Below are 16,849 nucleotides of genomic sequence, written 5' to 3'. Positions count from 1 at the left end.
ATGTTCCGAGGTGTAAGAGACATAAAAATAACATGTTTGAAATCGCGATGAAAATCTGACTAAAATCGCTGAAAGGGTTTGGTGGTTTTGTATCAAATTAACGCTTAAAAAGCCTTTTTCTTACTGGTAATTTTGGACTGCGCATGCTCTATTCTTCACAACGCAGCTTTCAAAAAGCGTGACCGCCAAGGATCGGCCAAATGATTGGAGCAACGGCACTGGAAGAGGCGGGACATGTGCAAACCATAGCCAACCTGTGTAAACAACCGCCATCTTTCGCGTTACGAAGTTACCCCATGCTTTTCAATGGGCGATTTTTCTAGTGCAGTGTCTCCTCATATATAAGTGTCTCTGATTATACTTATTGTTTAAATCGTTGCCGACAGCGTCAGACTCCTTATGTCCCTTACCCTTGTGGCTCAAGGTGTCTGTGACAGCACTTACTGTTATCTATAGACGTCAATTGCATTTTTCAATGGGGAGGGCTCATGGGTGGGCTTGGGAACGATCTGGCAGAGTTTCAGGCTTGTAAACAGACTGTACTAGCGATCCGAACCGCTAGATGGCAGCAGTGCCATTTGGATGATTAGTATCTGCCTGCAGAGCCACATGCAGAGACATAATAGCAAGCAAACACACTGAAGATCGACCACAGTGGATCTAGTTTGCACGTGGTCCAGTGAATAAATATGCTTACGTCTTACATCAAGGATGGAAAACATGTGAACGGTATGATCCATTTACATTGGATATTGCTATATAGACTAACAACAACTTTGCTAGTGCTAGCTTGCTAAGTTTACTGTCCTGTTCAGAGTCTATAGCGACCATCAGAGTCCCTAGCAACCTTGAAGAGACTGATGAGATAACAGTGCAATCGTGGTTGACATACTACTGAAACGCTAATGTTAAAAATTAGATTTTCACAAAAAGATAGTTTTCTCCATTTTTTGGTCAGAAACCGGTGTTTTTAGCAAAACTAACCCATGTTCTACTGACGATTACTTAAAACGGAAAATCGATAGAAACAAACCGTTTTTTCCTGGTGAAAGAAGAGATTCTACTCTTTCATTTGGTAGCTTGTGTATTTACATTGTCATAAAACTCATTGTTCGTGGATCTTAGAAAAACAGTCAAAATGCTGTAAAACGTCTGGCAGTATGGAGCGCTCTGCACTGAATATGGCTGGCAGCCAATGAGTTAAGTGAACGTGACGTCATTGAGGTGCGAGTAAAGGGACTCTGCATGAATCGTTCTCATGTGGAGTAAAACTCAACACAGATAAATGGCTAGAAGTTCTGAAAAAGCTAGAGACCAAATTAGAGTTTTGTGGGAAACGTAGCAGCGGTTAATTAAATAAAGCTGCAACTCCTCGGAGTGTATCTTGTTGTAGGCTAATTGATTGATGTGCCACTTCCAGTATTTTCTCGAGCCAAACCGCAAAAAAAGACAGGCAAATTAGCCGAGTGTAAAAGTAGGCTACCTTCTGTTGTGCACAACCTGCAGTGCTGCAGCGGTAATATTACAAAACCCAACCGAACAAGATGCAAATATAATACTTAGAGCTACTTATCTACTGATTTGTCCCACCAAAGATGTTGTTTGTGTCCCCGACTAGCGCGGTGGTAAAGTGCAGACACACCTGCAAAACATTTCGCTATGAGTAGGCTGAGCTTCGCTCTCTGCTTAGGTTAAAGGGATAGTTCTGGTTTTAAGACACGAAGTTATATGGGTTCCCTGTCAGCAACGTTGTGCATCAGCACTGACTTACCCCCCGACAGCGTCCTGTGAGCCGAGATCCAGCCGGTTTTTGATCGTTTTTGATGCTGAAGAAAGTAGTCCGGCAAGTTGCTGGGGTCACGAAAGTAAAGTGTTTTTCTTCTCAAAACGATATGCGTTCAAAAGAGTGATATATTTGCTAGGGTGACCAGATTTGAGTTTGCAAAAAAGAGGACACTTCATCGGCGGGGGGGGGGTGTATCTGGGTATTTGGGTCACATAGCACCTATGCACCTATGAACACGTGCATTCATACAATTGTGTCAACATACATAGTGATATATGATAATGAGCTTTATTGGCCGGCCCAACACTAGCAGAAAAACACTGCCTCAAAAGGCTATTTTGTAGTTTAAAGTTTTAAATGTGCAAAAACAAACTACAGTATACATTTGAAGGCTATACAATGTAAAGTATAGTCACAACAATGGTAAAACAAAAAAAATTATAAAAAAATAAAACCTAATTGCACAAAATGAGACATTTTTAAAGTTGAAAAGTTGTCCAATGGCTGATACTTTTCAGTCCTCCTAAACTGTCTGCTTTGCATTGATCTCGACCGAGACGAAAACATGGAAATTACGTTTCAATTAGTCAGTGAACTTGCACTTGCGTTTCGGCATGGCTGAAGATGCCGGATAGTTTTGCGCGTTGCCAGTGGTAAACAAGGAAGTGTGCGCTGGTGAGGTGAATAACCAATTAAATGTTTAGGCCGAGAATATCGACCAATGACGGTAGCTCTAAGGTCAGGCTCTACACTTCAACTCAATGCAAAGCGAACTGTAGGGGGAGGGCGTGATTAGCCTACTATGTGAATGAAAGAGAGCATGCAAATTCGGTGAAAACACGTTAGGCTAGAATAACAAAATCCCGGACGATTATGAAATTCCGCCCGGACACATTTTTAGGTTTCAAAAAGAGGACATGTCCGGGCAAAAGAGGACGTCTGGTCACCCTATATTTGCACCACAAAAACGTTGTCCAGGAAAAATTCAAACCTCGTTATCACTTGGCACTATTTTTCTCGATTCCTATCACTGCGCGCTACTAACAGCTGGACAACGTTTTTGTGGTGCAAATATATCACTCTTTTGAACGCATATGGTTTTGAGAAGAAAAACACTTTACTTTCGTGACCCCAGCAACTTGCCAGACTACTTTCTTCAGCATCAAAAACGATCAAAAACCGGCTGGATCTCGGCTCACAGGACGCTGTCGGGGGGTAAGTCAGTGCTGATGCACAACGTTGCTGACAGGGAACCCATATAACTTCGTGTCTTAAAACCCGAACTATCCCTTTAAAATGAGAATAGTTCAGGAGGGGATTTTGGGCTGCATAGATTCAACGCAGATCTTGTTAGAACGGTGAAATACATCCACACAGCTGACATTATTTTGAGGAAGAAGTAACCAACCAAGCTCAAGTAGCATGCAGCCAGACGGGCCTTATGTAGTTGGGAAATTAGGCTTAAAAAAATATCGGCGCAAGTTATCGGCCGAAATTCTGTTATCGGACCGATAATAATATTTTTCAAATGTCACTTTTCAGTCAATAATATATTGGCCGCCGATTTGTTGTGCATCTCCAATCTTAACTACTTTTTCAAAGACAGCTTAAACACATCTGTAGAGAGACATAACCATTTGCCAAACATTTTGTTTATAAATTGTGTAATGGGGCACCCAATGTAGGGGTTTGAAAAAAATCCGCAATTTTCTTATGATTTCACAAGATTGAAACACAGTCAGTATCAACATACAGCTTACAATGTGGAATCTATAGGTAGCAGTCATTATTCACTGAAAATGTGAAGTCTTTAGCTTGAACACTTTTTCAGATAATGACATCTGAACTTTGCTGCAGAATTACAGTATGAGGGCGCAAATGTGCCAAAAATCAGAAGGGGGGTACCATGTTCAAAAATGTTTTTTCTCTGGATGTATTAGGTATATCGAGCTAATATTTTGGTCAAGATAGTTTAAATGGTTACTCTTTAGGTGGTAAAATGTTTAAGCAAATCTGAAATGGTCAAGCAGAAGTCATTTGTTGAATTGAGGTGGAATGACCCTAATGCTAATCGGTGAAGTGTCCCTTTAAAATATTGTAATCTCCAACAGCCCTACCATTATATTTATAGACTAATTAAAGGATAGAAGCATCACTAGAAAAGGTTCTGTGAAAATATGATGTGAAACATCAGAGATTGGCTTTTTTAATACATACCGGTGTTGTCATGATGAGATGAGAATTTTGAATCTCAAAGATGTCATCTACCTCTGTGTCTCCAGTTAACTCCTTACAGTTGAGTCCTAACCTTCCAAACTTTTGTTTCCAGTTTTCATACTGCTGACTGCAGAGGGCTTTAATGGGTGAAACTAATAAGAGGTAAAAATAAATGAGACGTTACATTATCAAAGTTAGAATCTTTCCTTTAGAATTAATGGGAATATAAGGCAATTAAGGGCAACTACACATATAGGAAACCTATGGTGCATTCACACGCAAGGGAAAAGCATTTTTCCCCGTGAAAATTTCAACTTTTCATTGTGAACTTCATCTCATGTGTTATTTCAGTTAGCCTATCAGCTGGTTTCATTCTCATTGAGCTCAATGCGAATTAAATCAGCTAATAGGCTAACTGAAATAAAACCATGCCAATCTCTAGGTATGGTGAAGGGTATGTGATGATGTGGGGCTATTTAGTTCCAAAGGCCAAGGGGACTTTATCAGGGTGCATAGTGTCCTGGATTAGTGCTGGGCGGTATGACCAAAAATGTATTTAAATATTTTTTAAAATTCTGACAGTTTCACGTCATATGCATAATCAGGTGTTCACGACATTTTCTATGGGTTGGAATTACTGCAGTAGATTGATTTAGGATGGCCTATTCTACTGTCATGATGAGTGAATATTGTAAAATACTTCCAAACTAAACAGGTTTGCATGGCCCCAATGATGCGGTTTACAAAGAGGCACTGCACTCATGATTATAATGGGCAATTGCAGTCAAAACACAGAATTTTTACTATGCAAATTGCACAAACCTACACAAAAAGTAGGCTAATGCAAATACATTTGATTCAAGTTCAAGTCCAGGTACAGTTTTCAAGTAAATCTAGAAAGGAAATAGCCTATAAAACAAGTGTGACTAGAGAAGAGACCGCTCCTAATATGCCTACTCTGTCAAATAGGCCCATCAGAATCATGCCGTATTGTTATTGTGTGCTTTACACATGATGTTAGTGGTAGGCTAACGTTAATAGAATTCACGTGGATGTCTTGTTAGCCTATCAAGCTTCGGTTCGCTAAGCAAAACGTAAACAAAAAAGTTTGTTTCTGTGCACTGATGACAGTCAAGATCATAACTAACTAACCAGCTAGTATTGTTCAGTTCATGTCTGTAACATGCTTTACTTGCTACTTGGATAATTTCAGTGAATATTATTAAGGTAAGATGAATGACAATATCATTAAGCTTTCCTGTGTTTGGTGGGTTCGCCTACTAGCCAGCTAGTTACAGCTGTTCAGCAATCTTTTTTTTTTTTAGCCTACTGTAAAATCCCTTTCAATGTCGGCCTGTAACACTTTTCTTTAACTAGGGTAACAATTTAAGGTATTCTGTGCAACACCCGTAAATAAATCCCTTACCAAAGGGCAATTCCATATCAGTTGGAACAGGTCCGACACCATGGTCCTCAGTTTTTCCTGATTTTTGGTCCAAATGTTCTTCCATGTCTCATTAGAAGAAAACCAAAATTTTAGCTGGGTATCTTGTTCAGTTTCTGAGATATGGCTCTTCAAATGTGGTTAGACGCGTCCTAAAAAAAGGCTGAAAATTCAGCATCAGATTGAGTCTACGACCTTCCGTTCAAGAGTTGTTCGCAAAAAACTATTTCCCATTGAAATGAATGGGAAAAACAAAAAACAGAAATTTGCCTACAGATGGTACGGGTTGAGAATGCACCTTCTCCCGCGGGACTCCCGAAGAGATCCCGCAGGCTGTCAAGCCGATTTTTTTTCGAGGCTAAGGCAATGTACCCAAACAACCACCAGGTGGCAGAAAGTTTCAACCCACACGCATTTAATGATGAAGACCGCATATCCGTCAATAGTCGACTCCTTAATCTCATTTAATCATTAAAATGAAGGTGATGACTGGCGAAATTAATCAAACGACGTTTCAATAAACAATTGTTGAAATTAATGAAAATGGTTATAGAAAATCGCCTACAGCCTAACGCCAACACAGCTGATTCTTTGATTGATTCTAAGCTGTTTTGATGTAGGGGATGGGTAAACTGGCGCGCTACAAACATGCTCAATCAAATGTAATATTAGTAGGACTAGCCTACTTAGACACTTTAGTCATAGGCAACGTTGCCATGTTAATTTGGGCTAGAAGTGCTTGTTTGTGGTGGCGCTCCTGTCCGCTGCTTCTCCCGAATTGTGTTTGGCAAATTTGTCAACAATCAGCTTAAATGTCTAATCATATTTATTTATCTTTGTCGCCATGGTATTGGGGGAAACGAGATGGTCAGTCCTCGTATTTTTGCTTCACGTTTCGTTATAAGAAATGTATAAGTAGGCTAATAGTTAAATCGCTAAAGTCTTCTTCCGTATTGAACAGATACGGGACGCTCTTTGTTCCGTTTTTTAAGGAACTACTCAATGCACACACACTACAATGAAAAACACACAAAGAAAACACTAAACATATAGCCTACAACCTAATGACACTTTAATGCAGCGTTTCTCAAACTATGGGCCGCGAAACGTGGAGACTGCTGCTGCTGGTCCGCGAGACATGGAGTGAAATTAGGTCCGGTGCTTCATCTGATAATTTGCTGCGCAATTGACAAAGCAACCGCGGACCGACGGAAAAAGAAAGCAAACGTTGCTGCTATCGGGAGGAAATGCTTGCTAATTTGATGTGTTTAAACATAGAGCCATACAATTAGGTGTGTCTGTTATTAGTCTATGAGCATTTATTGTTTTTACAAAGTGCCATTATCATTGCCATATTCTCTTAAAACATAGGCTATATATTTGAAAACGAGTTGATTAAAGGTTTCTAATGGTGTTTCTATAACATGATAAAAGCAGAGATTGAGATGTGTGTTTGGAACAGTTTTTCAAATCCCCCGGGGGTATTTGACTCCAGGGTGATAAGCACTCATTCACAACTGCCCCATCGCTAAATGCTCTCTTGTGTTGCGTGATCACACAAGTATGCCTGTCGTAGTGTGCTTTTAATTTGATAGGCCTAATTATTATCTCCGCCAAGGAGGTTGTTTTCATTGGGGCTCAGTGTGAAAGGAACAGCTCAACCCTGCAATTAGGGGTGTGTGACTGATGACTTATTTGGCAAGGCTATCAATAGGCTTACTATGCATGGCTGTAGGCAGCCACTGAGATCTGGACCTCATCGGTTTTGGGAGCTGGAAATACATGTGTTTGCTAAATATCGGTATGCTAAAACACTCAAATAAAACAATAGCCTAAAAAATAACTGTAGCCTATGCGTAATGGACACGGCTCTATATCCTAAATAATTTTCGAGGTTCGCCATTTGGTAATATGACCTAAACCTTACTGACAATCATTTAGATTGAGCACAACTAAAGTTGCACGAAGGCAAAATACAGTCCTAAAAGCCTATTCTAATATAATTCTAATATTGTAGATGTGCAAAAGCAGCATTTGCGTGCGTGCTTGCCGGTGAGGTGTAGCCTACAAAAATGAGCATAACATCTGATTATTAAAGTATGGCTATAGGATATAGGCTAGAGAAGAGTTGGTTTAAAATTCAAGTGTAGTAAAAAAGTTTGAGCACATCCCCGGTCAAGGTGCAGAACAAGAGTAAATCATAAAAAAATGGAAAAAGGTTCGCACACTTGAAATCCTTCTTTTTTGATTTTATTTTATTTTCTTTAGCACAAAGGAATGACGTTTCGACCGTGTGGTCTTCTTCAGATTAAAATTCAAGTACAGTACGTGCGCTATTTAACCCCTCGAGACCGACTGCAGTCTGCTGACACAGCCAGACAACTCTCCCAACCCATTCATTTGTTTTGGGCGATATAACCCATTCATTCGTTTTGTGCGTATATAGATTCCTGCATGCTGCATTACCGTGACCCTTAGCCTACCTTGTGGATGATTTTTTCTCATTGGAATACAGCAGGACAGGATGCCTTTTATCTAACAAACGCAAACGCTGAGATTGTTGGAAGGACTAGGCTACTCAACAAACTTGTTTTTCGTTTCTGGGAGATCTCGTTATCGTTTTGGATTGTCGGATTTTTATACTTATTGTTTGGACTTATGGACAGTGAACTTTGAGGGGTGGTTGTTAGTGCTTTACAAAGCTTTGTGTTAATAAGTGTCGGTCCTCCTGTCCTTCAGCTCACTGTGCGATGCAGTTGCGCATAGTGGCCACGAAGTCATTAACTGTTTACGACACAATACATGATATTTGTGTTTTTCGTTTCTTAGATTTAATGCATGTTTGACATGTAAACAGGCCTTCTTTTGCATGGGGTTGCTCGCATCCGCCCGTAACCTAGGCTATTATGTGCGTAGTGGCTGTATAGGCCTACTCTTGATTATAATAAGAGGCAAATTGTTACAGGACAACTTAAACTGACTTCCCCAATGCTTCCCCGCAGCACATTACATTTTAATATAATATAGGATGAACAAAGTCTATGGACTTGCTATATTAAATCCAGTAGCCATGTCCGATTTCGCAAGTGATGTAGTAGGCTACGTTTAAAAATCGACAACCGTCTGTGAGACTATCCATTTCATGAAGAGCAATTGTCTTGTGCGATCATCCCCCCTCCCCCACACTCGTCTAACCAGTTCACTTGACATTATAGCCTACCTATATACGGCATTGAGGACGACTGCCCCCCCCCCCCCCCCCCCCTCTCTCGACAGACACTTCCTGATAGGGCTCGGGATCATGACATCAAAACTTCGCGGGCACAGCCACATTGGCAGCTTCACTCCTTAGTTTACTATGGATTACTATGGATTTACTCCCGCCTTTTAGTGTGTTCCTGTTACTTAGTTTTTGCCTTCTTGGTCGTATGTTGCTGTGTAGTGGGGTGTAACAGTGCAACCCACGATCGCTAGAGGAAAAGAATAAATCGCTACTATATTTCTGCTTCTTGTCTTGTGCATCTGAATGAATGGATATTACGTTCAGTGCGCTACCAAATATATTAACGATATTCCTAGAATGCAAGGCTTGTGCCCAAGCCCTATTTTGTAAATGTAAAAATGTGTGTGTGTGTGTGTGTGTGTGCGTGTGTGGGCTGAACCACGAATTCACATAGGCTATTAACTTTTCTTTTCAGCAGACATCACAAACATAAAAAAATCGCAAAACTTTCATTTGTTTTAATAAAACAATGCCTTTCGTCTTGATGGGTTCCGGAGAGGCTCGCAGAGTAGGTTTTGAACCCCTGCCGCTGACGTGCGGTAAAGATGCCTCAACCAGTTACGCCACAGTTCGAGTGTCATTACCTGCGTGCTTAGCCAAGAAATATAAGGGATTCAGTCAGTCGAGTTCATTTATTCGCGGCATGCACTTGAAACACCGATCAAAAGTTCTGACATGTTAAACTGACGTTAGTCATTAATTCAAGGCTATTTCCCTCTGATAGGTAGGCGATTTTCTAAAACCATTTTCATTAGTTTCAACAATGGTTTATTGAAACGTTGTTTGATTAATTTCGCCAGTCATCACCTTCATTTTAATGATTAAATGAGACGGATTGCGGAGCATTTCTCTCCCTCTCCATTGACCAAAACGTTGCTCTGGCATCTCTGCTGGACTGACTGAGTTATAGGCTACGTCGAGTGAGAGAGCCAGCTGTGAGGTAGGCTGTAAAACATTCGAAAACTCTGAAACTGCAATCTGACATGCCGAGCGTCATGTCTCTTTTCTCCGCTCTTCACCAGCGCGGTGTCTTCGGGTTTTTCTGTGTTTTCCGGCATGAGCCGAACCTTAAATTTATTAGGGCGGTCTTATGTTGCCCCCTTGCGGTTGCAGTTTTAATTACAAAGTCCCGAACCTTTGGGATTCCCGATGTGCGGGAAAGAAAGGAGCATTCTCAACCCGTACCATCTGTACGTGTTGAGGCCAAAATCATGGTTTGAGATATTGTGTAGGAGTATGGTTCAGACCATTTGGAGTTGATTGGTACCCACTTTATGTGACATAAAAAAATTCCCCCTTAGGGTTTAACTTATGGATGGATATGGATGACCAAAAAGTGTAGGATTTTCACTGGTCCTAGGGTTATGTTTATCTAACACTGATTCTTGAGAATTTGCCTAAAACATGTCTCACTAAGAAAAGTGCTGATTCTGTTGGAAATTAATACCATTTCCATGAACAAAAAGAATCAAGGTTATAATCAGGGGGTCCTTTGCACAAATGTGAGGTTCTTTTAAAGGTTTATTTTAATTTTGTATTAATTTAATGATTATATGCTGGCCCATACCCTACAAAATCAGTTGTCCTCGAATAGGAGATAATCATTTTGACTTGATTAAAAACACTAAAAGCAATCATTTAAAGGAGAATTCCGGTGTGAAATTGAGCTTAACTGTACCGAAACATGTTAAGGTGTACTCACACGTGTTTTAGACGCACTTTCACTCACCCCCAGCATTCCGAACTCCTCCGTTTTCAGCCTAGCTTACAGTAGGCTTGAATCTATTAGATTGGGCATTACGTAGCCTATGCAGCTAAATCGCTATTTTTAAACCATTAAAAAGGTTCCAAGTAACTCCACACTGCATTGGTTGACTTCTGAGGGTCCTGACATTTAAAACGAGATACTTAGAACTTTGGAAGTGCACAGGAAGTTTATTAAAAAAGACTGTTTATTCAAGCAGTACCTTCATAGAATCTCTCCGCTGGGCGCCATCTTGTGGTGAAGTCGCGATAAGTCGACTGACGAGCACAAACGAACAGGAAAGACAGGGGGACATATTGCAAACATTTTGAGCTTTGTTACTCATCATGCTCATGTAGACAGTATAACTATATATTTCCTATGGAATTACTTTAGCAATATGTTCCCCTGTCCTTCCTGTTCGTTCGTGCTCGTCAGTCGGCTTATCGCGACTTGATTCCAAGATGGCGCCCAGCGGAGAGATTCTATGAAGGCACTGCTTGAATAAACAGTCTTTTTTAATAAACTTCCTGTGCACTTCCAAAGTTCTAAGTATCTCGTTTTAAATGTCAGGACCCTCAGAATGCCCAATCTAATAACGGAGGAGTTCGGAATGCTGGGGGTGAGTGAAAGTGCGTCTAAAACACCGGAATTCTCCTTTAATTTAATGATATCTTTACCACATGAAAGAGTATATTGTATTATGTATTAGAAACTCCAAACAGTACGTTTTGAGCAATATTTACTATTATTTCGTGGCTGCTCAAAATGTGTCCCACATTTTCGTCACCTCTGTCAGATATTTATAAAAGCCAATAAAATCAGGCAACTACAAGGTCAACTACATTCTTGAGGACCTCATTTTCAAACCTTCAGCCGTACTGCATGCTTTAAGATTACTCAAGCTCCCATTAGTTTGCTATTTTCTCTTAAAGTTGTTCATATTTTTGGACACTGCTACTGTCACAACCATAACATGTCAACACCGTCTCTTTTGTATACAAAATATTAGATTCGATTATAAAATAAATGTATACTTTTTAAGAAGAGGTTTGAAGTAGCCAGCAATAGGATGCAAACAGGGTGGATAATGTGAACAATTCATGCATATCATGTGAAAGAGTAGATTTTTGTCACCACCGTCAGATGTCACCCTCCGTCAGATTTTCTGCTTAACGGTGGTGAAAAAAGCCTCCAAATGGTCCTCAACGGAGGCTTTTTGGACCAAATAGTTAAATAAAGTTGTCAAGCAAGACTTGAGTGGTATTCATTTTGGAATTTTATGTTGTAATGAAACCACTGTCAACACCGTCAGATTAGTGTCACACCGTCAGATTCATTTTTTATTTGTTTTAAATAAATATGCTTACAATATGTTTCTTCAGTGGTGTAGTTATTAAAGTAATAGTCTGTTTTAATTCAAAAATATAGTTGTTGGATTAAAAAAGCATACTTTTTCTATTTAGGCCTAAAAAAAACGTTGTATAAGTACTGGAAAAATGCCTATTTTATGAAAAAAATACAAAAAGGGGAGGTTGAACAGCTAAGACCTTGGTCTATAATGACATACCTTCAGATTTTGTAATTTAACTAACTTTTATTTTTCAAAATTAAAACCTGTTTTAGGCAAATTCTCAATCAGTGCTAAGTGGATCTCGGGTTAACTGTCCAGGGATACCATTAGAACAAATCACAATGCATGCTGCATCCAACGGTAACTCCAACAGCAACCAGGAGACAATATGCTTCATGCAGAAGAAATTTGTTTAATAAGAATGAACCTCAGTTAAGGACACAGTGGGTTCAAAGGCCATCATAGCAGGGGTTATACATTTCACAGTGTTCTCCCTCAGTATCTCTTCTGTCTTATATTTCATTTTTAGCCTTGTGTGACTTGATCCACTTGGCCATTGGCCCCTCAATTTAGTCGCCTTTTTTCATTTATGACAACTTTTGGACATATTCTAAGGGATCAATAAAGAGTATAAATGGGATATAATTTTTGTATCCTGTTTACAGGATGGCATGCTGATCCCTCAAAAAGACAAAATGGGTTTACACCCCATATTGTCCTTCTAAGAGGTTCATACAAATCAAACAAACACCTCTTTCAGCCAAGACATTTTTTCATTTTTTCTAACTTCAGACATGTGCTGTGGGGATATTAAAATGGACAGGTCGGATCTACCACATTCACATGATCTACAAAGTGCCACACTATTGCAGAAAAAAAGAAATGTTGGATTTGCTTTTCATCTTGTCCTTGGAAAAAGGCAATAAAAGTGGCATTTTTAGGAAAAAACGCCATTTTGGCCAACTTTGAAGGCTCGTAGCCTCGATATTTGAAAACTTACCACCTCAATTTTTTGTCAACATGTTCTCTTACTCATGGACTACATATATGTAGAGTTTTAAAACTGTGAGTGCTAGCCATTCATGACCATAAGAGAACAAAAACAGGCTTTTTTTTCATTGCTTTCAAAAAAAATATGGGTTTGTTTCGATGAATAAGTCTCCAATGGTGGGAAGGACTGTAATTCCTTTATGATTTTGGACAACAACACAGGGTACTGCCCCAGTGTTCAAATTTTTAGAAAATAATATGGTAGCTTTAAGAGAGGAGAGGGGTTTTAAAAAAAGTGGTGCTCATTAAATACAGGAATTTTCAGCCTTTTTTTAGGATGCGTCTATCCACATTTGAAGAGCCATATCTCAGAAACTAAACAAGATACCGAGCTAAAATTTTGGTTTTCTTCTAATGAGACATGGAGGAACATGTGCACCAAAAAACAGGAAAAACTGAGGACCATGGTGTCGGACCTGTTCCAACTGATATGGAATTGCCCCAAAGGAAAAATTAAGCCTTCAGCATCATAATTAAAGGGAAAACATGAGGTGTCTTGTGCTACACGCTCCACTGTTTACTTTCTACATGCGTGTTTAGAAGCGCAACACTGAAAAGCGTCCCTTCTGAAACAAGGACGCGCCACGCAGCATTCCGCCTGTTGTGTAATCAAATACACCGGTATGGCAGTATATTAAAAATCCATATCATAACGAAAATATACACCGGTATTCGGTGTGAACCGGTATACCGCTCAGCACTATCCTGAATCCATGAAAAAAAAAGAAAAAAAAAATCTGCCTGCCTCTATGAGAATTTTTACACATACTTCCAGTTCCAAGACTTATGATTTATATTTTAAGAAGAACATTTATTTAATTACGATACATTATTCATTCACAAAGAAAATTAAAATCCTTAAAAGGTTGGATTTTACTCATTTTTTTTAATTAAGGCATTAAGATCAATATCTAAAAGAAGATGATTTTATATTCCTCTTTATAATCAACTTTAGCATGTGTTCCAATACTTAAAGAGGTAAGTATACATGTAAACGTGTAAATTGTCAACTATAAAAGATGGTCCACTGAGGTGTGGTATGTCGAAACTGAAAAAGAAAGAAAAAAATACAGATACCCACTGTATACTGCTTTCACATTCTGCCAAGGCTCAGTAGATTCCATGAGTAATCGGATGATAGCCAACTCAAAGAGTACAGTTTTCCCTGACCCCGTGGGAGCAGAAGCAACAAAATTTCTATTGGTATACAAAATCTGGAAAAAAAAAAGTGTGTATTAATTTAAATTAAATTTAAAATAAAATAATCAAATCATTAAACATTAGACATTAAAAGGTCCTCACATCATCTAAAGCATTTGACTGCACATAATTGAAATAGGGAAACTGGCTGAAAATACATCTGAATCTTGCAGCTATGTTTAAGTAGTTAAGGCCTTTTCAGTTTGAAACATTTTAATAACATTTATTGTTGTTATTATTATAATTATTATTATTATTATTACTGTGTGATTCCTTGAAATCGGTGCCTTTTGCATTCCTATGCAATAATCTCTCATAGAAACTAATTGCTGCTGTTAAATTGCTGTAACTAAATTAAATTGAAATTTAAAAACATAGCATTACCGTGTGTATTATTCCATTAATGTAACATCAAAATAAAGTCAATCAAATATTATAACTAGAAAAGCGCAGACCTCCGCCTGTATTGTTCTTCCTAGGCTGTCATACATTTGAACCTAAACTATTCAGATCGCCACCACGTGGCCATACCATGCTATTACACCACTAAGCGAAAAACATAAACGGCTCGGGAATCCCGACGGTGTGACAGATCACTCCCAAAATGTAATCGTTTCTTCTTTGGGTCATTTTTGACCTTCCCTGAAAATTTCATCAAAATCCATCGATTACTTTTTGAGTTATCTTGCTAACAGACAGACAGACAGACAAACAGACAGAGAAACAAACGCCGGTCCCCGATGAAAACATAACCTCCTTGGCGGAGGTAAATATTTAAAAAATGATTTATTTTCAACCATTTCAGCTACTTACTTGATCGGGCTGATAATTAGGGCCTATATTTAGCATACATTATTTCTACCGATAAGAGGAAATGGATAAAGAATGAAATGTGCTACTTTGTCTGTAAGGTGTCCCTCACTCCCTGCATTTGCCACATTGGGTTGAGAGCACTGTCCCGCCCACTATACCATCTGATTTGTTAGTCAGCACAAATTCAGCTCAGGATAAAGACTGAATGCACTTCTCGTCTGCGTTTCAGCGGTAGCCTACGGAGCTTTTTTTTCTCTTCTTTAAAGCAAAGTAACATACATTGCTGAAATTGCAATGAATCAAAATCTCTACAAAAGCACAACTTTTCAAGCTATTGTCTCCTTGATCCAGATCCATAAAGTGCCCACTTTCCCCATTTATCTAATGATGCACGTTAGTGATATGGTGACAATTTGGTAGTAAATGTAACGTTATAGCTAGGCACTATAACCAGAGACCATTTTTAACATTCGATAATAAACAAGTCCCACAATAGCGAACGTCAAAAAGTCTTGCTCCTTCTTGGAAAGAACTGGCAGAAAAGACTGCACGCTAGAGTTCTCAACGGGTTGGGTCGACCCGACAAACCCGTCGGGACCCGCGGGTTCGGGCCGAAAATATAGGCAGATGACTCGGGTCGGGTCGGTCCTGGAGCTTAATATTTTTCCGCTCAGTGAAAAAAACATTTATTAATCATCGCTTCTGTTTACCGCGAATCATCATGAATTTACCCTTGGGGATCAATAAAGTAGCCTATCTATCTATACTGTAAAGAAAGTCTGGCTGCTGCATGCATCGAGCTGGGGCAGATGTGACGCTACTGTGTTGGGAGATGGAAGGACATAGCTTGCAGCAACTCTGCCATGTGTTGTGAGTTCTGCCATTTTTTAGCACGAACAGTAAGTTTTCCCATTCATATCATGTTTCTATTGTGGAAAATATTGTTTCACTAGGTTTTTACCTGGGTTAGGTAGGCCACTGCATATACTGTAGGCTAATTGTGCCCTTAACGACCGTCCGTCTCCATAGGATAACATGGAGAAACTCGACCGCCAGCGTCGGGCCGCGGGCCGGGTTCGGGTGGATAATTCATATTTACAGTATGTGTCGGGTTACATCGGGCTCGGGCTTTGAAAGCCACGGGCCGGGTCGGGTCGGGTTGTAATTTTCAGGCCCGTTGAGAACTCTACTGCACGCACCCAGGGCCAGTCGTAATAAATTCGACCTGGACTAAAATAGCTGGCTATTAACAAGCCTTTTGAGTCATTCAGTGTCAAATCAGATAAGGTTGTTGCTGCACCGTCTCAGATTTTGTTCAAACTTTGTCTATATCATCAATGGGTCCTACAACCAAGGCCTGTGAAATAATTCTGTGCAAATCATCGGTCTTCATATCTTTTTCAGACCTTGAAATTGTTTCATTTTTACAGCTTGAAAAACACATGCCATGTTTGGGCATTAATATCTTGACAAATATGTTCCCTAGCCTCCCCACATTTTCTAGGGTGGAAGATCAACTCATAATTAGCATTTGTAATCAATTTAAAGTCTGTACTAAATATCTCTTGACTTTTGAAAGGGCCCTAGATTTTGGAAAAATGTGCATTAAGTCTGATATTGAGGGTATGAAAAAAACGTTTTCTTTTTTTCACTTGGTATCAGTCTCTATTTTCTATTGAAATACATTAGTTTATTAATGTTTTCCCACAATTTGAAGTCTCTACGACAATTGACCATGACAATAATAAGGATAAAATATGGCGTGTTTGTATTTTGTGTCATTTTTATGCATCTGAAATGCTATGTGGGGTAGGTAGTAGGACCATGAAAATGTATGTGGAAAGCACAAAGTATATGGACATTTAGTGTGTAAAGTATCAATAATGTACCGAGTCCCATTCACAGAATAAATGCATGTAGTTACAGGTGTTTGGGAACACCAGCATAAACATTTTTAG

General features: G+C 39.3%; 1 protein-coding gene across 1 annotated transcript in view; it reads right to left on the bottom strand.

Moving 5' to 3' along the window:
- Positions 1-16,849, bottom strand: part of hfm1 (helicase for meiosis 1) — a 276,877-nt gene that overhangs the window by 243,637 nt on the left and 16,391 nt on the right. Inside the window, exons 2-4 of the mRNA XM_062517215.1 lie at positions 14,181-14,251; positions 13,960-14,092; positions 4,004-4,155 (exon numbers count right to left, since the gene is read on the bottom strand). Coding sequence (XP_062373199.1) covers positions 4,004-4,155; positions 13,960-14,092; positions 14,181-14,251 — 356 coding nt within the window. The remainder of the gene's footprint in view (positions 1-4,003; positions 4,156-13,959; positions 14,093-14,180; positions 14,252-16,849) is intronic.

This window comes from Sardina pilchardus, chromosome 2 (assembly GCF_963854185.1).
Source record: "Sardina pilchardus chromosome 2, fSarPil1.1, whole genome shotgun sequence".
Taxonomy (NCBI): Eukaryota; Metazoa; Chordata; class Actinopteri; order Clupeiformes; family Clupeidae; genus Sardina; species Sardina pilchardus.
This window is presented reverse-complemented; position numbering and strand designations above follow the sequence as displayed.